Genomic DNA, 25746 nt, shown 5'->3' with positions numbered 1-25746 from the left:
GCTCAACTAGTTTCCTCCTTATAAAACACACACACACACACACACTAGTAGAAGCAGTATTCAGTAAAACAATGTAAAATATACTCAATAAGTAAAGGTTTCAAAATCAAAGTACTGAATTAAAGTTTCTCTTTTCTTCATGAAGTCTGTTGCTTGGGGAAAACAGAGAAGAAAAGAAGAAATAAAAGTAAAACAAACCTTGAACTAGCAACCTAAGTAGCATTTTGCTGATAGCTAGCTAGCTACTTGAAGTGGAGCTACTTTTAACTACACTTTAGGCATTTAAAGCAGCCATATTTAATATTCTGAACATTAATACTCAAACACTATTAGGTTATCTATGTGACTGTATAGCAGAGTGACGTCTACCTGAGCGGAGACCGAAGTTGCAGGTGCTCTTAGTGTCCGTTAGCTAACGTAGAAGCGTAGCGTCCAGCCTCCACACGGTACACCGTTAGCTCCGTTGTAGATTGTACTGTTAGCATCGTTAGCTGTGAGCTGGCGGCTCGCCAGCGACATGTTGAGAGCCGTAAAGAGGCAATTAAAATGCTTCCTATCTTGGAACCTCGCGCTAGTCGGTCCACTGGCTTTCAAACAAAGGGTCACTGGATAATATGAGATGATAGTATTCATCTTTTTGGTATTTCCTTTGTTGGCCCTGAAATAGTTATTCAAGTGAAACTATGTGAAAAATACAATCCGATATCTAAAAAGTAACAATATAAAGATATATATCGATAAATGTAGTGGAGTAAAAAATACAATATTTAGTAATCACAGTAAAACATTTTGTTTTCTTTCCCAAAGTTGTCTTTATTGTCGTATTCCAACAGGTACATTCATACAGACATGGTGTTACTGGTTATACTGGTAATTTAATAGCAGTTAGTTAAGTGAGCAGTGGTCACATGATGGTGTGGATCACTTTAACAAACTGAGTAAAGAAGATAAAAGCTGTTTCATCACAGCGAGCAAGGCAGCGCTGTGCAGCAAAGCATTATGGGAGGGGTAGTTCTTTATGAAGACAAGCTGAGGCAGCATCTTCTCTTGGTGATGGAAGCTTTTAGAAACGTGGCTTGATGACATCACAGCACCATGTGACCATGCAGTCAGGGTTGCAGTGACAATACAGCATGTTCAGCTGAACTCAGATCAGATTTCTATAATGATTTGTTTTGATAATTGGCAGAAGATTCTCCCATTCGAACACTTCTAAACAATATTTGTGAATATTTGTGTGCCGGGTACATAAAACACCGCTTCAATTAAAATTACACCACTGATGTGTTCCACAAAATAATCTTCAAGAGCTTTCAATTGTTATTTTGTTCCCAAAAATGAATAAACCTCTTGGCTAAATTTTAAACAAAACTCAGCGCTTCAATAAAATGGACCCTTAAAGAGAACATCCACACAAAAAGTGGTGGTGATATAAGTGGTTAAAAAAAGTGATTTTAAGTTCATTCTAAGTGATTGTGAAGTGCAGAAGAAGTGTTGGCAATAACTCTTTAATAAGCAATGTAACATAAACTCTGGCTCTGTTGCAGTAAACATGAGATTTGACACATTTTGACAATAAGCTTGTGTGTGTTCGGGTCATTCCAGCATTCAGAAGACAGTCTTTGGAAAAGAAATAAGAGCGGATGTTCAGACAGACTCTCAGTGTGACGCTTTAAATATGCACAACCGCCAGCGTACGCTGTCAGAATGAACCTTCGGCGTGAGTACACGACATCAAGCAGCCGTTTGATTCGGGATAGTCGATTAATTGCAGATGACCTGTGTGTAATACTGATAGGTGATCAAGTTTGGTGTTTGGCGTTTGGGAAACGCAGGTTCTTGAACCCGGCTCGACGGTGAGCCAAGATGGCGGCATCAATAAACCACTGAGAGTCGTGCCGGAACGGTCTGGAAACACCGAAGTGCGAAGGTCACACAGGCGACGCTAAATACTACATAAGGCCGTAGTAAAGTTTTATGTTAAGGCAACAGTATTAAAGCTATGATAAAGAGTATATAATATCATTCATGATACAATATTCCAGCATGTAGTGCAAGAGAAAAGTGCGAAGTAAAAAATACCTGATCAATAAAGCTAATTAGAGCCACACACACACACACACACACACACACACACACACACACACACACACACACAGTGTCGACATGGTAACGTGGAAGTGCTAATGTTGGGTTACCTGCAGTTCCTCTAATGTCCACTAGATGGTATGACTGCATGAAAGAGAACGGGCAAAACCCCAGTTTGCCTCCACACATACAAAGATCAGCTCTCAGGAGATCATCGACCTTTTCTGTTATTATGGCAGAATAGACCGAATATGGAGCCAGAAAATGTCCGACACCTTTTCTGTGTGTGTGCGTGTGGCTCTGTGATTAATAAACACATGTTAGCAATTAACATGTGTTCTGCATAGTTAGTGTGGAAGCAGCAGAAGGAATCGATTAGAAATCATCTATACTATATTATTATCATTCCACTCGTTATAGAGAAATATAAGAAAACAAAGCGATTATAAAAAAATAATCTGTGGAGGTTGCCCATGGCATTCTGATTGGCTGACAGCTAAATGCTGCTTTGTGATTGGCTGAGATTTCTAGCAACACATCAGGTTGGTCCCCTGAAGGGTGGTCGCCTTGGCGAGTGGTCTGATCCTGGAATGAGATGAGGGTGGGCCTTCAGCTTCAAGGGTGGGCTTAGGGAGTGCTGGGGTGGTGCGTAGGCTTTGTGGGTGCAGGTTTAGGACTTGGGTGCTGCTGGAGCTGCTGCTGACTTAGGTGGTTCCAGGCCTCTCATCTTGAAATAAGAGACCAGCTGGTTGGGAACCTCACCGAGGACAGACTGAGCCAGAGACGCCTGTGGAGCCTGAGGGAGGGAGGAGAGAGAGAGAGAGAGAGAGAGAGAGAGAGAGAGAGAGAGAGAGAGAGAGAGAGAGAGAGAGAGAGAGAGAGAGAGAGAGAGAGAGAAAATGTAAAAGAATGTAAGCCATCAAAGAACAGGTCTGTTCAGACCGTCTTAAAACCATCATTCCTCATGTAGTCGTTTCTTTATGCACTTCCAATATAAGTGATGAAGCGAAAATATCCAGTCCTTTGCTTTGAGCAAAAATGTATTCCAAAGTTTATCTGAAGCTCAAATGAGTCTTCAGCAACTCATCCAACTCCAAAGTCTCTACGGTGAAAACAAAAAGCAACAGCATGTCTTAGTTTTTTAAATCTGCATTTCACTCTGTAAACGCAAAAAGGTGACTAGTTTAGTTCCTCTGGTTTAGGTCATCGGGATGATAAATCCTGTCCTGTGTGTATTCTCCTCTGTGAATCCTTCACTTTGCGTATATTTGCACTGGAGTGTGTTCACTCTTTAGGCGTTTACAACTCTGACATATGTTCATGTAAAAAATAAATAAAAAATGAACTTAAAATTGCACGGCAACATTTAAAACTTTTATAACATAAATGGTTATCTTCTGTCTATTTGATCTTATTCTTGATTTCTCTTCTTTCAGATTTTTTTTTTTTTATTGTTACGTTTTTGGTTTGGTTTGTTGGCAGGATTACAGAAAAACTACTGGCTCAGTAGTTTGGGCCAAAAGAAGAACTCATTACATTTAGGAAGGGGATCATTGTGTGTCTCTCTCTCACACACACACACACACACACACTTACATCTTTGAACTGCCTGTACGGGACGAACTGGACGATGTCTCTGGCGACGGCTTCCCCCACGGTCGACCTCAGCACGCCGTCGTCTCCATCCAGGAGCTCCATGGCCTTAAAGTCCGCCGGCCCGATCCCCACGATGATGATTGACAGCGGCAGCCGCGACGCCCGGACGATGGCGTCCCGCGTCTGATCGAAGTCGGTGATCGCCCCGTCGGTGAGGATGAGGAGGACAAAGTATTGCTGCAGAGAGATAAAGACATGGGTGAGTGTGTGAGTGTGTGTGTGTTTGGTTTAAATGTTGTGTGTGTTTTGGTGTGTGTCCTCACAGAAGCGCTGTTGCTCTGCGCGGCTTGGGCGGCGATGGAGGCGACTTGAGTGATGAGGGGGGAGAAGTTTGTGGGTCCAGAGAGTCTCAGCTGAGGCATCACCATCCTGTAGGCCTCAATGATCCCCGCAATGCCTAACACACACACACACACACACACACACACACACACACACACACACACACACACACACACACACACACACACACACACACACACACACACACACACACACACACACACACACAGAGAGCAGCTTAAAAGAGATGGAAATATTTCATACATGCTGAGCAGCTGAAACAAAGCAGGCGAACATGGAAACAGAGAAAACAGGCTTTAAAAATGAGAGTTCTATTATTTCCCAATAAAAGAAGATTAGCGAAAAGTTCAAAAAAATAAATACATATTAGTTTTTTCCTCTGTTAACCAACTCACAATTCCCCATCTTGGCCCTTAGTTAGTATTTTAGCCCAAAGGTTCCCAACCTAAGTAGACAAAACTAGCTCCATCTGGACTGGCAACAATAATAAAATGCGAGTTACACATGAATACCTCAGTATTGGTGTCATATATAATAATATCTCCGGCTCAGTTGCCCTTTTCTTCAGAAAGAGTACTTTAACTTTAGAATTAGGATAGTGAGTGAGTGAGTGAATACCTTGGCAGTAGGGGTTAGTGGGGTTGAAGTTGAGGGCGAACTCGTGGTTTGCCGCCTGCAAGATCAACAACACAATGATTCAATAAACAATCCACCAGCTGTTCTCTGATCAGTCGCTTAGAAAACTTTCAGATTTTAACAGATCGTGAAACTAGAATGCTGCGCTGTGATTGGTTTGTTGGAGAGCTGACCTGGTAGTCTGGAGGCAGTTTGGCCCCAAAACCGAATGCTGGGAAGAGTTTATCCCTGAAACAGGAACAAAAACTATGTTACAGTCATAAATAAAAACACTTTACTGCACGAGGATTGAGAGTTTCTGGTTCAGGATGTGGGCTTTAGGGTTTAGGGTGTAGGTGGTGGCATGTGGGGGTGCAGGATTTAGGATGTAAGATTTAGGGATGTAAAATGTAGAGTTAAGGTTTTAGGGTGTAGAGCGAGAGTTTAACATATATGGCTTAGGTTGTAGGTTGAAGGATTCAGGGTGTAGAATGTAGGGAAGAGGATTTAGAGTTAAGGATTTAGGGTGCAGGGTGTAAGGTTATTGTTGTTAATGTACATTTTAGGACGTCCGAAGTAGAGTGAAGGGTGTAGAATAGGATTTAAATGTAGGTTGTAAGGGTTTAGTGTTAAGGAGCATGTGGGGTTTAGGATGGAGGATATAGGGTTTAGGGAGTAGGAATACAGTTTAGGTGTGGGGCTAGGATGTAGGATATAGGGTTTAGGGTTTAGGGTACAGGGTTTAGGGTGTACAGTTCAGGTGTGGGGTTTAGGGTTATAGGGTTTAGGATGTAGGATATAGGGTTTAGGATGCAGGGTTTAGGGTGTAGGAATACAGTTCAGGTGTGGGGTTAGGATGTAGGATATAGGGTTTAGGGTTTAGGATGTAGGGTTTAGGGTTTAGGATGCAGGGTTTAGGATGCAGGGTTTAGGATGCAGGGTTTAGGGTGCAGGAATACAGTTCAGGTGTGGGGTTTAGGGTTATAGGGTTTAGGATGTACGATATAAAGTTTAGAGTGCAGGATTTAGGATGTAGGGTTTAGGAATACAGTTCAGGTGTGGGGTTTAGGGTTATAGGTGTAGGCCTTGTGTATTCATGGTTGAGGGTTCTGTGCATACTTTTGAAGGTGTAGTTTTCCAGGTGTAGGTTGTGTGTACTAACGTGTCGTAGTCCTGCACCACGTGACCCACAGACCACAGAGCCGACAGGTACTGGTTCAACCCGTCTGGACTCATGTAGTGGAGAGAGTTGGGCGAGCGAGGGTCTCCATTAGAGCCGGTGAAGTCGACCCCCACCTACAAAACATTAATTCATTCATGAATGATTCAAATACATGTTAATTTAATCAAACCGTTTGTCAAGTGCTTTCAAAAGATCAATTAAGAGGTTATTAAGCATCCAGAGATCAATCATGTCGATCACGAACTTGAATGTGATTGGTGTGTTAAAATAAAGCCGTTAAAATGTGTGTGTGTTGATTGATGTCGACGTACGGTGAAGTTGATCTGGCAGCCGCCCATCACATAGTCCAGGAAGGAGTGCTGGGTCAGCAGCTGCAAACACACAGGGGAGTAAAATACATCATAAAATACAATAATATTAAAATCAGAGGAAAACAGAACAGACCGAGACTCACAAGCCAGAGTCCTGCACATGTTCATCTCACACCAGAGGAGTTAACAGACGCATCAACAACATCCGAGTGGTGGAATGTAATTAAGTACAATAATTCCAATCGTACTACTCAAGTAGTTTTGCAGTACTTGTAATTTACTTGAGTATTTCTATTTTATGCTACTTTATATTTCTACTCCACTACATTTCAGAGACATGTCCATCTATATTACAGCTTTAGCTCATTTATAGATTTAGATAAATAATACAAATTGTAAAAGAACTTATTCTTATTACTATTATAGGCCAAGCAAACCCAGCAATATATAAAGTAATTTAAATTAGCTTCACATTCATCAGCTGCAACACTTAAGTGATGAACACATTAACACCTTTAATTATAATCCAGTAATATCTTAAATATATAATTCTGAATTGCACTTTTACTTTTAATACTTTAAATACATGTTGATGCTCATACTTTTGTACATTGCCATTAGTAAACATGTATTTATTGCAGGACTTGTACATGTAACAGTATTTCTTCCCTGTGGTATCTACTTCAAGACCCATGAGTGGATAAATATAAATGTGGTCTCTTTTTAAAGAGCTACTTCCTGTTTTCTCTGTTTCTCTTAGTGAATATGATCTCTACATGCAGCCATCTATACGTTGTTAAAATATTAAAAGACATCTAAGATGGTACATTAGAGCTGTGGTGAATGGAGGAAGTAAAAATCAATGCATATAAACTTCCTGTATGCGCCTCAGAGCCAATCAGACGGCTCCGTTCAGGTTACAGGTGATAAAGATAGATCAAGCTTTACGGTTTACAAAGCAGAGAACTCTGGGTAACGTGGTTTCTACCTTGCAGCTCTTCAAAGTGACGACTCCAGAGTTCTTGTAGCTCTTCTTCTTCTTCTGTTTGTCGGGGTGGATGCAGTCGAAGGACAGCTGGAGGACAACACACCGGACAGTTTATGACCTCCGGTCGGCCAATAGAAAGACGTGAAATGTTTTATTTAGTCGGTGAACTCACCGCTGAACTTCCAGCTTTCTGCAGCTCGGACACTTTAGTGGTGAAAGAGCCAATCAGGTCGTGAGTTCCATCACTGTCATAATCAGAGCAATCGACCTGCAGAGGGAGGAGGAGATTTCATGTAAACTGATGAAGATATTATTGGCTGTTATGACTGAAGGTGGATTGTGATTGGTTGAACCTTCAGCGGTCTGTCAAGGTCGCTGCAGCAGAACGTCTGCAGGGGAACAGAGAACTTCTTCCAGGTGGGACTCAGATTGTTCTTCACCACCTACAGACAAACACCATCATCTTCATCACAATGACGTCATCCCCTGTGTGTGTCTGAGTCCTCTTCAATTAGATCAGTTATTATTTTACACCTTGAAAGTATATAAGAAATATTCATGACTAAATTAGCAACGATAGCTCAGAGTAGGTTGGACAAACGACTGTGTGTGTGTGTGTGTGTGTGTGTGTGTGTGTACCTCTGTTCTGTGGACCAGCTGCCACTTTCCATCGTCTCCCTTCTTAAAAAACTCCAGGAACGGATCAGACTTTCCAAACGTATCCTGGACAGAGAAAAGACAACGTGCTGCCGTCTCATTCAGGGCGTAAAGTAACTTAAGTAACGGATTACATTCTGGTTTTAGCCCAAATTTCCTAATTCTAAGGTTCTTGTTATGAAATATTTCCACCCATCAACTGCAGGAGACACTGTTGACTGAACCAAATGACAGAGCTCTAAAATATATACAGATGTATTTAAAACATGTATAATACATATTTTGCCTCAATATAACTGGAAGTTAAACTAAAGCTCAGAATGAAGTGACTTCTTGTTGACGTTGCTTTTGATTGGAGGGCGCTACAGAAGTTACCTAGCAACTGATTTACACATCACTTTCTTCTTAAGACATTCCTAATGGTACAGTCAGATTTAGCTAATTACTGAGAACTAAGGAAGGCCTTTACACACACTTTGTGATGGATCTACAGACGAAGATGAGAAAGATGAAGAGCAACATAGACGAAGAAGACGGTGCATAAAAGTGGAGAGTGAACGAGGAGCAACGTTACCTTCTTGTCCAGGTTTTTAGCCTCGAACTCCAACTGAATGGCTCTTTTGTCCTTTATCTCCTCTGCTGTGATCTACAAACACACAAGTCACTTAAGTCACAATAATATGAATATTGGTTTAATGATAGTCTGGTGATATAAATATATATACAGTATATATAAAAGTTACAGTACATACAGTGATGCTTCCTTTCCCTGCAGGTTTGCCTTTCTTCAGCTGCAGAGGTCTGGTCAAGGTTTTACTGGAAACTATCTGAAATTCACAGAGGAGGTTTGTCTTCGTATCAGCACTGTGGTGACGGCAGCAACTGTAGAGCTCTGAATGATATGCACTTCCTTTACACCAGGGGTCTCAAACTCAATTTGGCAATATTTTTTACATTCATAACCTATTTGTCATAAAAAAGGCAACCAGCTGTTTTTCTATACATTTTTCTATTACTTTTTAACAGTGCAAATATATTTATATTTTTTTAAATAACTTATTGAAACTACACCGAACCAACAAACGCAATCCCTGAATACATTTGTACGTTATTCTATTTCTTGCCACACCTGGCAGCGCTTTTGCTCTCACAGCTGAGCCACATTGACCCTGATGGAGGTCACAGAAACCCTAATATTACAACAGTTTTGGTTTTCAAACAAAATATTTACTATATATTTGAGTCAAAATATGTTCTATAGAAAAACAAACTATTTACAATGTGCATGTTTGAGTTTCATTTTTTCAAGAACAGTTTTCAGAACATCTCCCTGTGGCCAGTGTTGATTTTTTAGTACACAGTTTTTTTTTCTTCAGGTGGTAGTGTGTTGTCTGTCTGAATAAAAACCAGTGTATCTTTGCAGCGTATGTGGGTGGGTCCAGGGATTTCCTGAGTGTTCATTGGGTAGTTTCACACAAAATGTCGACTGACACCTGAATCAACAAATCACGGTGAAAGCTGTGAAGCTTAAGAAATGATTCGGCTTCTTCAGTTACAGCTCCGTAAACAAACAATATTGAAGGATCAGTTCATTATGATTTCATGTAAAACACTGAAAATCATTCTCAGTTTTACTGCCTCGACCTGCAGCATCAGTTTTGTCTCTTTTTTCATCCGCTACTGTGACACAAACAACCTGTGTGACATGATGACTTTCATTTAAAAAAACAGCCAATGAGCTGCGAGCAGAGAGACAGAGGTCATGAGTGCATGTGACCTCTAGAGGGCGCTCACACTCTACTGGACACAACAAACACTGCAACACAATCTCTCCTCCACATTGAAGAGCTGAAACAATTACATCAATTAATTGAAAAATGTATTGGTAATTGTTTTGATAATCGATGAATAGTTTCAGTCATTTTTCAAGCAAAAAGAGAATAATTCCCAAATGTGAGGATTTGCTGCTTTTCTGGCTCATTATTACAAACTCAATATTTTGGGATTCTGGATTTCTTGGTAGAACGCATTTATTAATGTTTTCTGATATTTTATCAGTTAAAAAAAAGTTTAGTCGTTAGCTTCAACCGTTACGTAATGATCTAATCTCTTAATGACTCCTTCAATATTTTATTAAAACAAATTAATTATCTTACTAATGGGTTGAGACGGTTTCACTTGTTTACAAAAGAAAATCAGCTTGTTTCAGGAATTATTCAGTTTTACTGATCTTTCTGAAAAACTAAAAATGTGAAAATGTTGAAGGTGAAGTTGTGTGTTTGTCAGATTTAGGATTTCCAAGTGAAAATGTATCACTGGAAAGTTGTTATGATATTTCCTGCTGGATCAAAGAGGCGCCATCCACACAAAAACTAACAGCGGCTACATTTGCATGCACATAATATTCTGGTTACTACATTCCTCCTAAGCTGAATACATAGCTAATTAGCTAATAAACATTTATATTCCATTCATATTCGTGTTTAGCAGCCGTGAATACTGTGGGAAACATAAAACGCCCCATGACGTGGTCCTACGGCTAAAGCCGTTGATATCCCAGTCGTTCATAATGTTTAGAAGAAGGTGTGTTTCTCCTTCACACCTGAAACATGAGCTTTTCTTTTGAGAAAGCATCTGTGCAAACCGTGTGAAAACACACTTTATACTACTGTCCAAAGAATGCTCCTAAAACCAGAGTCGCATCAGCACATTTCTTTATCAGAAAACATGACACTGTAGAGTTGGGAAACAGCGAGACAGTAGGCGTAGTTGCAGTCGAGATAGTTTACTCAAGCTCCACATCAAATGTACAATACTTGTGCAGTACTATAGCGGCAGCGGAAAACCCCCACGCTTTCCCGGAAACCAACCCCAACAAACCAACCCCGACCCCGGAAACCCCACCAGCTCTTAAAGACACAGTAGCCCTTAGGTGAATGTCTCTCACAGTCCGTATGTGGGTCACCACAACACTCTGAATAAGGTGTAACTCAGAATATCCAAACGGAATATGCCGTTTAGATGGCCGGTATTAATTTCAGAATAATAGTGGAATATTAGTGTGCATGTAAACATAGTCAGCATCTGCCAACCAGTGTAATTAATTAATATATATATATATATACACACACACACACACAGTGGCACATTTTAAAAGTTTAACAATCAAAAAAGCTCCAGTACAGCCTGAAGAGTTTACTCATCTTTTCCCACTGAACCAGAGACAATGGGGAAAGAAAGGCGCTTCTAGAGAGTCGGGTGTGAGTGTGTCTGGTGCGAGTGTGTACCTGTCCCAGTGTTAGCTCCACCCCTCCCAGGTAGTCATCGTCGCCGAGGTCAGAGCTGGAGTTGTCGATATCGTAGACCCCCAGCTTCAGGTTCTGCACCGACTCAAAGTGGTAATCCAGTCTGAGACGCTGACTGAAGGACGGACTGGAGGAGTTCTTCATGCGCTCCGTACGAGCCAGCTGGCGGGAGACAGACGAACACAGACAGAGACACAGAGAGAGAGGGTTGTTTAATTTGTAAAATCAACTACAGACGAAAACAAGTCATTCAAAAGGCTCATGCATCCTGTAGGTTACCTCGGTCCAGCTGTCCTTTCCGGAGCTCTGCAGCAGCACACACAAAGGATCCGACTTTGAACCGACATCTTTATCCAGCAGGTCGGTGCAGGAGATGCTCAGCTCCACTTTAGTGACACAGTCCGCCATCTGAGGGGACAGAGAGAGACCTCGGGTCAGGACTCAACGCAACAGTCAGATTAAAATCAGCAACTATTTTGACATTTGATGAATCGATTGTCACTCGTCAAGCAGAAATCACATTATCAAACATAATTGCAACATTTCCTTGTTCCAGACCCGGTTGTGAGCATTTGCGGCTTTTCTTTGCGTTATGCGACCGTAAAATGAACATCTTTGAGTGTTTTGTTGGACTCTTGAGAGACAAAACGAGCAGTGGGAAGACATCGACTTGGGATTAAGGGAACTGAGGTCAACGTAGAGTAAACAATTAATCAACAGATCAAGAGAAGAAAAGGTAGATTGCGTGATAATGACAATAATCATTGGTTGTAGCCCTACTCTACACCACAAATAAAGAACACACCTATAAACCAAGAACGACAACTACAGACCGTCTCTCCAGTCTCAACACTGAATCCAAACAGTTTAGGATTCTTCAAACTTTAATCTGCACTAAAACAATTCATGTCATTTACTCTCAAACAGTTTGTCGTGAGCTAGAAATTCTGCCGACAGTTTTCTCTCACTGCGATCTACTTATCCTCTTCCTTCACATGAAATGTATCTCACTTTATGGTGCGTCACAAGCTCTCTGTGACACTTCATCGAGGTATAACTGTGACTCAACAAGTGTATCTTTGCCAGATGCAAAGGAGGCGGCCCGTCCTCCAACAGCAGTCATAAACCGGGACGGGTTAAGATAATAAATAAACTCTCACTCACTGAGAAACAAGCTAAATATCCAGCCAGAAGTGATGGAAAATACAGAATCTGTTTGGAAAAAGAATAATGTAGAGCTTTGAGATGCTTGTTCTAGACTTGAATTGTATTAGTATTGTATACATCGACTACATTTCACAAGGAAATGTTTTACTTTTTCCTCCACTACGTTGATAGAAGTTATAGTTACTCGTCAGATCAAGATACTTTACTTCCAGAAAATGTGATCCGTTTACAAAATAAACGAATAGTATGTGATGCAGATAAATAAATTAAGCACTAAAAATTGATCATGAATGGGCTATTCTGCGTATATAAGAGCTTTTACTTTTGACCATTTTTAAGTGCATTTTGTTGCCAATATTCTTATACTGAGGGAACAATTAATCTGAGTGCATTACAAAGTTAGTGTTACTTGATATGAATATTCAAATAGCCTGGTATTGTTACTTTTATTAAAGGAAATGACTCAAATACTTCAGTAAGCCTGAACACAGTTTTAATGATGTGCATTAACCCAAACCTCTGCTAAGAAACCCGGACTATTTACTTACTGGCCAAAAATAAACGTTGAAGCACTCAAAGTAACTCAATGAAGAGAGAGAGCAGCACCTGAAGGCAACACGAACCGAGCGAGCAGCACCTGAAGGCAACACGCGTATGAGACTGAACAGAGGTGGCGATTATCTGAGGCTGTAAAACCCGGAAAACAGTAAGCCAGTTAAACCAGTACAGATTGTTCAAACTCCCTCTCTCAGACACACACACACACACACACGGCTTTGTGTCTATATAAACTTAGTAAATCACCTTATCAGAGCCGCTATATTTGATCTTCTCCAGACCACAGAAACAAACACCAGGGCGGCGGACAAACAAACGTTACTCACTCAGTCCCGGAACAAGAAATGAGCCCTTTTCAGTCAGAGTAAACACACCTGAGAGAACACGCACCGTTACCTGACCACTCTGTGAGACTTCTTACAAACTAGTCACCTCAGCTGGAGTTTGTATTTGAGCTGCAACTGCGGCAGAAAAGGGCTGTTTGTTTCCGTTCAGCGGGTTAAGCGAGCAGGGAGCGGCACACAGACATGCCGCGCTCTGATTGGACAGGCAGCTACAAAGCCGCGTCCTGATTGGATAAAATGAGTGTCAGTCACGCCCTCTGGGTTCAGTCTGTTACTCGCTAGAGTTACTTCCGACCAAACTCCTTCAAAATAAAAGCGACACATTTAAAATCTTCCCATACAGCAGGATTGGCTTTGCTCCTTTTTGACAGACAACACAGGTTAATAAAGGCTGCACGTTATTTCATTAACTTCTGAAATATGTCGCAAGTTGCCACAAAACCAATAAGAAGAGGTTTAAAAACTCCAGCAACACTTCTAGTATAAACAACTTCATTGTTGTTATTCCCCCTCCATGCACCTCAGAAGGAGAGGCATTTGGGACAGAAATCCCTGCTCTTCTTCCACAAAGCCAGTAACACAAAAAGAATAGCACAAAATAAAGAAAATAAATGGTCCAAAGTAAGTAGGATCAGACCGGCTGCTTTTTAAAGTGCCTTTATTAAAGCCAATGGTCCCTCCAGTCCTTCATTGATATCTTGTAAAACTGAGATTGCTCTTTCCAGTCCAAACGTTATTTAAGGCTAAATAATATAATCCAGTCAAATAATACACTTTGTTTAATAAATAAAAGGTTAATGCAATAATACTAACTAGTCCTAGATGCGCGTTTTCAATCTTTTGTCATTTTGAACAATGACAACATTATGATACTGGTGAATTAAACTAAGAGTAATCTATTCCTCCAGTAATCACCATCATTACTTATTTTGATGGGACCAGTTTTAATCTGTGCTTTCATTTTCATAGGAGTTTGCTCAACATGATAACAAGTGGTGATATATGGGCGTGATGACAATTGACAATAACCTCTTTGGATGAAGACTATGACATAATCTCCTGAAAATGTTATTAAGTGGTCTCTTAGTCAGGATTTCAGGACAACAATTTCAGGACTGGTTAAAAGGTACATTGATGTGCTTTTATGTTGAAGGGCAGATACTAAAGCCGGAAGTACTGTTGCTGAAGCACTCAAGTGTCTGAAACTGTACTGAGATGGTCAGAGACAAAAAAGAAACATTTCAAAAGTATAATGGAGCAGTAAAACAGCCTGATCGAACTTCATCACAGAGAACAATACAGTTTCACTTTATTCATCCTTTGCAGTAGAACCACCATGGAGTCAGAAAAGGCAGCAGAGCGTCACATCACTGATGAGAAACAGAACAGGAAAGACCAAGACACAACAAACAGTCCTGAGAAAGAGAAAGGGCACCATGTACAGAACCATAATGTTCCGTTAAACCCTGTAAATCACATTCACACATCATCATGTTTCTCATCCGCTAACGAGTCACCTCCCTGGAAAAAACTGCTCGTAACATTGCACAGCTTAAATGAAGCGCTGAAACAAGCTGACACACAAGATGCCGTTTGTGATACTGGAATTAGAATTTAGTTCATTACCCAAACTACAGGTCTGGCCTGAGCGAGTGCTCAAACCAGGACCACCACGAAAACTATGGCGAGGAGAACCGTTTCAAAAGGTCTATTACTTTTCAAGAATTGCTTTAAAATACCTCAAACCCTTGATGCCTCCCTCTACAATCTACAGATCACCATATACTACCCACAAGTTCACCCCTATTATCTAAATACTAACATCTATAGTCCACCATCTATTATCCAAAGATTAACCCAGTCTACCACATACCCCCTATACAGGTCACCCCGACCATGTGTGAGGCCAACATCTACCCTCTGCAGTCCACCACCTACCCCTTACAGGCCATAATTTATCATCTAAACGCCACCACCTACCGCTACAGGCCATCATTTATCATCTAAACGCCACCACCTACCCCTACAGGCCATCATCTATCAACTAAACGCCACCACCTACCCCTTACAGGACTTCATCTATCAACTAAACGCCACCACCTACCGCTACAGGCCATCATCTATCAACTAAACGCCACCACCTACCCCTTACAGGCAATCATTTATCATCTAAACGCCACCACCTACCCCTACAGGCCATCATCTATCAACTAAACGCCACCACCTACCCCTTACAGGCAATCATTTATCATCTAAACGCCACCACCTACCCCTTACAGGCCATCATCTATCAACTAAATGCCACCACCTACCGCTACAGGCCATCATCTATCAACTAAACGCCACCAGCTACCCCTTACAGGCCATCATCTATCATCTAAACTCAACCATCTGCAGGTCACTATCTACTATCAACTATTATCTTTGTTATCATCAGCATGCAACCATTTACCATCAGTAGACCACCATATATTATCTTAAAGCGACCATCTACAGGCCACCATCTATCTAAACACTCGTTTACAGGCCACCATTTACTATCCAAACACTATCTCCAAACCACAACCTGCCACCTAGAGGCCCCCTCCTAGCACCTAATGATATCATATCATCTATTAAATCATGTAAATCATATAAGATTTATCCTCTTTGGTCATTCAATGTGAATCTAAAATTGTAGACTGTGAAAAAACACATTTCCATGCAAAGGACAATAATCTATCCATCTATGACAATAGTGTATCAAGTCATTCCTTATGTTTTTCAAATGGAGCATCTATGCATCCGTTACTCACCTGCAAGTCCTGTTTGTCTATTGAACAGTCAGAGAGGGGGGAGGGGCAATGTAATGCTTCATAGCTCAGTGTCAGTACATCATACCCAACCCACCCACACAGACACTGTTCAGACGTACGTCCTCCATCCACAAGCCAATTCGTCAGGATTTTTCTTTTTACTCCAATGCATATTCTCCGCACACCAGGTCCACAACACATGAGCTTTACCAACAACCATTTGTCTAGACAGGATTTCAGTTTACTTTATTAAAGCCTGTTTATTCATTTATTTCTCACACACACACACAAACTGCAAGACTGCATGCACAAGCAGTTTAACATTCTTATTACTATTTTGAATTTAACCACTAACCGTAAGAAGCAGACAAAACTACTTCAACTGATGCCTCCTGCTTGTTAGGTTCAGTGCAACATGTATATGTGACTGCATGTGTGGACTGCACTTGAATATCTGAGGCTTTAGTCTAAATCTGCAGCATGAAGCACATCACAAAAGCTGAGAGCCGCTGCGTTGGCTAATACAATTTAGGCCATCAATGTTGAAATAATGTAATAGTTTAGCAATAGTTTCTCTTTAATATGTGGGCCCTTTGAGGAAATTAGCTGATTCATTTGATCAGAACAGAACCCCCTGAAGGTCACAGCAAGGTAGTTTTACGTTCACTTGCAGTACTTCTGCATTACTTCACAATACTTTTCACATTAAGGCCTTCGATTCACATTTCTGCGCAACACAAGTGGGGGCAAATTCTGAAAAATATTTAAGTTTAAACACATTCTACCGTTACCGCAGGGGATCTAAAAAAACACAAATTAGCAACCCAGCAGCTCTTAGCTGTATCATGCTGAATATTTATGAGTAGTTTTATGTACCTTATTATAGCATTGAGGCTGTCGATGAGGTCATCTGTATTCCAAACAAAGCCAACGCAGACTTCCATTCAAGTTTTACAACATAAAGAAATGTAATTAACTCCAATGAATCCATTAATGAGATAAGTTTCCATCAGACAGTGAAGAGCAGACAATCAGAGAGAGCTGATCGCAGGTGAGTATCAGGAACGTCCTTTTATTAGCCAAAGCAAAGGAGACTCCACATCATGTATGTTATACGATCATACAACTTTGTTCACACTGACAATAGAAACAAAAAATTTCTTTGAGGTGGAAACATCCAAAACATACATACAACAAAAAGCTACCAAACTATAAAAATCTCTACAGATTTCATCTCAGCACTCAACAGTCTAAACGCCTGTTGAATGTGCACTGCAGAAAGGGAGGGTGAGAAGGTGGCATTCATCAAACACAGCAACATCAGAGAACGGGACAGAGAAAAAGGATTCAGCGGCCAAAAGTACTTATTTACAAATCAAAACATGTCAGCAATCTGTCCCACATCCTCTATATAACAACAGAGCAGAGTCGCAAGTCAAGAATTCGGTCAACATTTCACCAAACCAACAGAATTGATGTTGGTATACTTTTGTACCAAAGCAACGGGGCATGTCAACATTTCACCAGAGCAACATTTGACCCAACAACATAGCTTTTAATCATAATTTTACGATAGCAACAGAGCATGTGACGATTTTATCATAGCAAGAGAACCACACACTGTGGTAGTAAAGCTTTTCATCTACAGCATGGTTTACCATAGCAAGAGCGCATGTGAAGATTTTAACGTAGCAACAGAGCATGTGAAGATTTTAACGTAGCAACAGAGCATGTGAAGATATTACCATTGCACCACATTTGACCATATCAACAGAGCATAAACATTCTATCATAGCAACATACTGTGGCTTTTCATCACCATTTTACGACAGCAAGAAACATGTTAAGATATTACCATAGAAAAGGAGCATTTACATTTTGAACCACGTGTGCACGCATACAGCAACAAACAATGTCCGTCAACCTCATTATGATCATGTTACCGTAACAGAACAGATGAATATCTTCAGTGAGTCGACTCTGGACATGACTGCATTGGGAACAAGGTAAGAAAGGACCAAAATCCTATCGACATCAACATAGTTTGTTCTACAAGAGTCAGTGGTCGAGCTGCAGAGAAGAGCAAAGTCTGGATCAGAGTCTTCCCACTGGGCACCTTGTGGGGGGAGGGGGGAGCCGCTTACCTGTCCTTATCTACACACAGGGGGAGGAGCTTCAGTTATTGACAATCACCGGCAGGGACAGGTCTAAACTGAGCTGTAGTTGAGTTTGACTCCATAATCCTGCATGATTTAGGTTGGCTTTGTTTCACCTGGATGGTTGATCCAGCATTGCATTGTCTGTTCTAGGCCGGGCTTTAACCCAGGCTTATCTTAACTTTGCGTGCTCCAATAGGTCGGTCATTGAGGTCCATAACAGCAGCAGCGGCCTCCTCGTGGTTTTGGAACGCCACCATGGCCTCGCCTGTCGGCAGGCCTTTCTCACTGAACTGCAGGCAGACGGAGCCTGGCAGCACTTGGTAGCCATAGAAGAAGTCCATGATCTCGTCCACGGTGACAGTGAACGGCATGTTCTGAAGCTTTACAATGGTCGGGCCAGGAGCACCTCGTTGACTGTTGGGATTGTTAGATCCTCCAGGGGCTGGCTGGTTACGGAGTCCTTCGGATCCCGGAGTGAACACCTGCTGACCACCAGTAGCTCCTCCCCCTGGACGGCCTTGGTTGTTGTTAGACCCTCCCCCTCTGTTCTGTCCTCCTCCGCCTCCTTTTCTGTTTATATTGTCAAATGGCACCAACCCTCTCAGCCCATCCTGGCTGAACGGAGCACCTCCTGCTGCTCCGGGTCGAAAGCCCGGTGGCTCCATGATTGGTGCCCCAGGAAGACCAGCAACTAGTTGGGGCGCCACGCCCAGATTCACATCGCCCATCCCTCCTGCCAGAGGAGGGAGAGGAGGAGGACCTGCAAGCCCATTCCCTGGAGCGGAGAATGGAGTCACAAAGGGGGCGTTATTGAGGTTCCCCATGGTGTTTCGGAGAAAGTTAAATTCCTCTCCACTAATCCCTGCAAATGGGTTGATCTGAGGTTGCTGGGGACTGGACTGGGATTGCTGGTGCTGGTTCTGATTTAGGTTCTGCTGATTCTGGTTACGCTGGCCTCTCTTGTTCTGTGGAGGAGGATTCCTCTCAATTTCCTTCATCTGATCAAAGGTCACCAGGTGGACAAAGGCATCGCGGCCATTGAGTTTTTGGCGGTGAAGTCTTTCACCCTTGCGGGCATCTTCCTCTGTCCTCAGCTGAAAGATAGCTTGCCCTAAACCGTTGCCATGGACATCTGTCAGAACCTTAAGGGTATCCTCATAAAGTCCCACACCCTCCAGAAAGGCACGGACATCCTTCTTGGAGACATTGTAAGGGATGTTGGTGATGTGGGCACAGTTCCTAGGAACTTTCAAGCCATCCGGGTTCTTGCCATCACCCTGTGATGCTTCACGTTTACGAATGCTGTCTATTTTTTCAATCATTCCCTTGCGGCTGATTGGGTGGACCTGGATGAAGCGGGTGCCCATATACTGCATGTGAGCACTCAGAGCAGTCTTGTAGTCCTGTTCTGCTCTGAACTCAAGGAAGCCCTCTCCTGTGGCTCGTCCGTTGGGCCCATATGCAATGTAGACGCTGTCCTCCATGATGGACAGATTAGTAAAGAACTCCTTTATCTGTTTCTTGTCAGCCTCATAGGGCAGGCCCTTCAGGTAGACACAGAATTCCTGCCGGTGGGGAGATCGTGACCTTCCTCGCTGTTCCCGGCCTCCTGCCATGGCATTACCACGGCGATGATGCTGGTCCTGTGACTCGTTGCTGTTAATCGTTTTGCCGCTATTGTGAGGAACATGGCTTATCATGACGTCATTGAGGCTGGCCCACTGCCGCTCAGAGCCCGGGGTGATCTCAATGAACCTTTGGCCCATCATGCCACCTCCCCTTTTCACAGCTTCAAAGCTGTCCTGTGGCGAGAAGAACTTGACCATAGCCCTGCCGGTTGGCCGACCCTGACCGTCCCTCAACAGGCGAGCGCCTTCCACCCCTAGACCCCGAAAAAACTCTCTGACCTCCATCTCCGAGCAGGAGAAAGGGAGGTTCTGCAGGAGGATAAACAACTCATCAGGATGGGCCACTCCAGCTCCGGCCGCTGCAGCAGCAGCAGCAGCGGCGGCGGCCTTCATATGAGCCTGGAGGCCCAGAGAAGCGAGAGGGGAGAGAGGGTTGAACAGCATGGGGTTGGGGTTTCCAAGAGGGAGGCCTGAACCCATTCCTCCTGGGGGTGGTAGGGAGGGGTTGAAGGGAGGCATGGAGGACATGTGGGAGAGGTGGGACATAGGATTCACTGGAAGTCCTTGGGACATGGGCGAGACTGTAGGTAAGGGGGGAAGGGAGGACACTGGAGGAGGAACTGGAATGGAGGGCATTGTGGGCATTGGGGGCATGGAAGGCATGCTGGGAAGTGGAGGAATGGGTGGGGGGCCGGCATTAAGTGATGCGAGAGCTGCGGTGATTGAGGGGTTGGAGCTGTAACTGTTGGGGAAGCTGGGCACCACATTGACCACTGCCTTGTGGCTCTGCTCCTGAGATGAGCTTGCTGAGACTGGGGTATTAACAAAACCTTGGTTTCCATGGCCACTGCTTCTCCCGCCTCCCCCTTGCTGCACTGTGGGTATGGGGGCATTGCCTGCTTGTCGATTAACATTTCCTGCTACAGGAGTAGGCGTCTCCACCGCGCCCGCCCCAGCCTCAAACCTGCGGCGGCTGAGTTCAATCATGTTCTGCATCTCTGTCTTGCTGCTAAGCAACAGCGACACTTTGGAGCCCTTGATGGACCCGCCTGTACGCATCATCCCCAGCCGAGCGTCTTCGTCAGTGGCGAAGACAATGAAAGCTTCGCCATGCTCGCCCCCCACGATGTGCACTCCCCCGTCAGGAATGGTGAGGCCAGAGAAGAAGTGTCTGATGTCCATGGTGCCGGCCATTATGGGCAGACCCTGCAGCCTGATGACTACCGCCATACTGACTGCTAAACAACAGCCCTACAACCTGGGGAGAAAGCAACACTACTGTCAGATGAAGAGCAAAGAAAAGGGAGACCAGTGGTTTCCAGATGTTTCCTCAGGTAACTCAGATCTGACTTCAATGGTCAGTAAAAGCTTAGCCAACACTGCTAACATTTCAGTTGACACACATTTTTGGGTCCTGACATTTGGAAACCAGTGGTATTTCGAAGGGGTTTGGGGGTGAACAACAAGCAGGAAACTAGCAAGAGAGCCTAACTGAAACTGTCTCCATCCATCTGCAGCCTTTAGTACGTTTGATTAACTTGTTTCAGATCATAAGAGATTATGCTGCAAGTAAGACCTTTGTTAAACCCCAACAGAAGCAATCTTAAGCATTAACATAGCTCCACTGTTCATTAATCTGTTCAAGTTTGGTGAGAGAAATGCATCGAAATGATGAATACATATACATACATTCGGCTTGGGCCATATGACGAGATTATTGTTCAACAATACTGGCGGACCACTATGGTGGCCCTTACGTGTCCAAGATAGCGGAAAAATATTCACTTATGCAACACCCGTCATACATTTTGCACGATATCAAGTCTCTCTATGCTTTACCGCATTTCAGTTGTGCATAAAAAAAAAAGAAGTTAAAACATACCGCTAGCATACTGCTGATGCCGTATGTAATTGTAAATACTTCGGAAAACAATTTGACAAATGTGGTTGTCTCTTATTGTGGTTATATAAATATAAATGATGGTGCTGTTAAATTGCTGCTAGACCGCACAGTTAACACAGGTGCGTGTGGAAAAGTTAAATTTTTGACCACAGTGAGAATGATATTTTTGAAAGGTTAAACACCAAAAAATATATTGCCTGAAGCAGAATACTTTGTTAGCTAAACATTTGCAAATTTTGGAAATTATTACATCTAGCTTTTTTTTTATTAAATAAAGTTTGACTTTGTGTGTCTCATTGAGTGTGCGTTTAAAAAAGAGGGGGAGCTAGAAGGTAGAAGCTGGTGGAATATTGCAAGCAATGTTATATAACAATAATTTGAACGTCAAATGCTTCAAACTATTCTATAGAGCCTTTGATTGCCCAAATCTAGCAGGAAAGATGTTAGGAGCAGGTGAGACTATACAACGCGAGTTATACCCAATATCTCCCAACTCTAACACATATCTACATATTATAGGTGTATGTACCTTGGGTTTCATGGTTCAATATGTTTGGCACAACATGGGGAAAAAAAAACAGGCATAAAATGTAATTATTGTTTAAAAAATTTAAAAAGTGGCTTATTGGCCTCTTACTGTAACATTTAAGGCACTCATACTGGCAATTGTCAATATACATAAATAACAAAAATAACTGCCTGAACACTGTTTTTTGTTTGTTCCCGCTATTGATGAATTCAGGCAATGCCGTTGTAATTTAATGTTTGAAGTGTACAGATATACCAGATTTAGTTTAACAATGTTGGCAATCATTGCAAATTGAGCTTTATTAACCCGGCTTACCGCACTACGACCGGCTACAGTTTAAGGACGACAACTAAGTGAATGTGCTGGCAAAACTTTGTGGGAAAGATTCGCGCTCCAGAATTTATATTTCCTTTTGTGCAAATAGTAGACATAAACAGCCGTTGGGTCACACAGCGTACTGAAAGGATGCTACATGTACCGCCCCCTTTGTGTTTTAGCAAAGCAGTTCAGTGCCAGTCTGACACAAAAAGGATGCAACTTATTTAATACATGTCTCTTTGGCTCTTAAGTAAGCCTTAATGTTGTCTACCATGCATTACAAACACAGTACAAATGCAGTACAAGAGTTAACCGTCATGAATCTCATGCAACTTGCAACTCACCAATGCAACTAGGCTGTGTGTATAGTTTCACTGTTTAATAGACAGACAGGATTTCTGCAGGATGCTGAAACCTGGTGAAAAGGTCAGATAAAAAACACATTCCTGTCAAAACAATTTGTTGGAATTTAGTTTTGGCGTTTTCAGCAGTTGGAAAGCTGTTTTTAAATCAGCGTGAATAACCGACTCTCATTCAGTTTATATTTACAAAACATTGTGTGGCGTAGGATTTCAGTCTTACTCCTAAAAGGTTGTCTTTACGCTCAATACGACACCCATGAAAATGAAAACACTCAAGAATCTCAACAGTCACAAAAGACAAAACTACCAGCAACAACTATTCAGAAATCAGTGTAGTAGCTTTCCTACCAAAGACACATCTGTCCAAAACCAAAATATATCATGACTAAAGCCTGGCAGTGAACCCCAAATATCAAACTACACTCAATTGGTCATCAGAACAAATAGTAAACTTTAGACTGAACATGCTGAACTGCCCCAATAAACCAACAACACCCTTCAAACACCAAGTAACAACCCAGGTAACCAGCAACAAACAGGTGAACAGTACAGATCTTTCTGCTCCCTGAATCCTCAAACAGCACCAAATCAGCCGGCAGAACTTCAGCAACTGGTTGTAGAACATCACACAAGCAACATGTCAACCTGAAAATCTGTTATACATTGACAAAAAACATCATGAGCAACAGCAGTAACTTACCAACCAGAGCAATGAGAGCAATGTCACCAACATTTTAACAAAAGCAATGTCGGGCACATGTAAACCAGAGCAACATTAGCATTATATCCACCAGAGCGACATTAGCATTATGTAATCCAGAGCAACATCAGCAACTGATTGACAGCACAGCACCAAAGACAGCATCTGATCGGAAGAGAAAGCAAACAGAAGTAAGGTGCAGAGCAACGCTGATAAACCACGTTGTCCAACGGAGAAATAGCAAATGGAGCAACGCTCGCTGCTACCACAACCCTCTGGATCTTCAGACACATCTTCAGGCTCTGTTCTCTAACTAACCCTGATCCAGGGCTGTGAGGCATCATGGTCCTAAATGGCAATCTCACTGAACTCTGACATTTCAGGCAGTCTTTGGTGTGAGGCTGCTACCTGCAGCCCATCACACATGATGCCAAACATCAATGATTTGATTGCTAAACAGCAGCACAGATAATTCTCACCAATTGCAGTTCTCCTAATGCTTCTTCAAGATTTACTTTTCATGAATTTCCCATCTGGACATTCACTTCTGATGTTACTTCTGGGTGTCAACCTGCAGACAGTCTGAGAGGAACATCAACAGCAGAAAGAGGATCAAACACAGCAGAAGAGGAAACGGCCACAGCTAATAATGTCAGAAGCAACCAGAGTACCCAGAGAGAGGTGAAAAGGTTCAACTGAAGTTTGCACTCAAATAGCCAAGAAACAAGATAGAGCTGATAAGATACAGAAAATAACCGCCTTCAAACAGCCAGAAAACCAGAATATTCAATACAGCAAATTCAGGATTAAAAGAGCAAAACACTGCCTTGATTAAAGCTGGAATACATCACTGTCCACATTGTTGTCGTCAACCTCCAAACACAGCAAAAATTGTGCGATTGGACAAGAAGAGTGGAACGACATCCATGGATCTGAGAACAAGGATAAGGGGATCTCCACACGCCAGCCAACTTGGAGCTCAACTCTCAACAGACAGGACAAGGAGAAAGAACCGGTCTTGATAAAAAAGCCTGGAGCACACAGCCTCCGCTGCGTCTTATTAAACCTTTAACTACAGCACGTGAACTGCAGAACATATCCATCCATCCGTTTCAAGCGTTACTGATCAAATCTCAGGTTCTGCTTGTGTACAGAAGTCCACTGACCTGCACAGGGACAGAAACAGAAACTGACACACAGGAAGAAACTGTCATGCGTCTGAATAATAAACAAACCCCTTAACACACAGCACATTGTGAGGAACCAATAACCCGACTGATACAGGATTTTTAAAGCCTTTACCGATATTGATATTTGGGAATTAAAATCATTGCAGTACGATATATATACACCAATGCATTTCAGTTTGTAGCTTTAACCAGGACTTGAGCCAAAAGACATTAAAAGAGAGTTCCATATCGGCATTGTCAATTTCTCTGAAAATAAAACGTCTTTCAACTGCATTACACCTCAAATTCATCACTTCAATTCATTATTTGTCCAACCATTAGCCATGTGTACTGGTCCTGCGGTCAGCTAGTAAGTGTCGCAAAATTGCGACACAAACGGAAACCGTGACGTTTCCACGACAACCATCAGTCATCTCGAGCCTGCTCAGTTTGTCATCGCCAGTGGGCGTGGCCTGTGAACTGCAGCGAAAACCAGTCAGCGGTGAAAAACCGACAAAAAAAATAAACGGTTCCGAGCGTCGTAACATTTTTTTTTTTTTTTTAAAGCAGTCAGTATAATAAATAACCGCCATGAAAACTCGTTATAACAGTTACAGCTGACTAACTGAAATGCTAAACGTAACTAGTTTAGCTAAGCTAACGCTTCGTTAGCCGCCTAGCTGGTTCGGAGCCTTGCTTTGTGTGCGTGTGTCGGAGCGGAGCAGCGAGCAGGATGCACGCATTTTAGCGGCTCCCCTCGCGCTCGGCCCCCGGTGCGAGTGTGTCACTGAGCGAGCAGCCGCTGCTGGATTCTTACCGAGAAATTTGTCAACAAACACACTGAGGTTTAACTCATGAACAGGGCTTTTTTTTCTTCTCCTTTCTCCGTGTTGGTGGCTTCTGCTGCTACTGCGCGAAATGTCGGCGCAAACATCGCGATAACAGACGTGATGAAGCGAGACTAGGGCCAACGTTTCGCTGACGGCAGAGCGACAGCGCCCCTTAGAG

At 42.6% G+C, this 25746-nt stretch overlaps 2 protein-coding genes across 2 annotated transcripts; both read right to left on the bottom strand.

The window, feature by feature from the left end:
* Positions 1–798: 798 nt before the first annotated feature.
* On the bottom strand, positions 799–11514 carry cpne1 (copine I; the record flags this gene model as incomplete). Its single annotated transcript, XM_079218395.1, has 15 exons — positions 799–2884; positions 3685–3921; positions 4008–4141; positions 4666–4720; positions 4857–4911; positions 5825–5958; positions 6157–6216; positions 7145–7231; positions 7317–7412; positions 7498–7587; positions 7784–7867; positions 8376–8447; positions 8554–8628; positions 11089–11268; positions 11386–11514. 15 exons carry the CDS (start codon positions 11512–11514, stop codon positions 2759–2761), a joined length of 1614 nt encoding a protein of 537 aa, XP_079074521.1. The 3' UTR covers positions 799–2758.
* Positions 11515–18287: 6773 nt separating this feature from the next.
* Positions 18288–20987, bottom strand: rbm12 (RNA binding motif protein 12; the record flags this gene model as incomplete). The annotated part of the gene is made up of 1 exon (XM_079217672.1): positions 18288–20987. The coding sequence occupies one exon, from the start codon at positions 20985–20987 to the stop codon at positions 18288–18290; it is 2700 nt and encodes an 899-aa protein (XP_079073798.1).
* Between the last annotated feature and the right edge of the window lie 4759 nt (positions 20988–25746).

This window comes from Taurulus bubalis (genome assembly GCF_910589615.1).
Source record: "Taurulus bubalis genome assembly, chromosome: 5".
Classification (NCBI taxonomy): domain Eukaryota; kingdom Metazoa; phylum Chordata; class Actinopteri; order Perciformes; family Cottidae; genus Taurulus; species Taurulus bubalis.
This window is presented reverse-complemented; position numbering and strand designations above follow the sequence as displayed.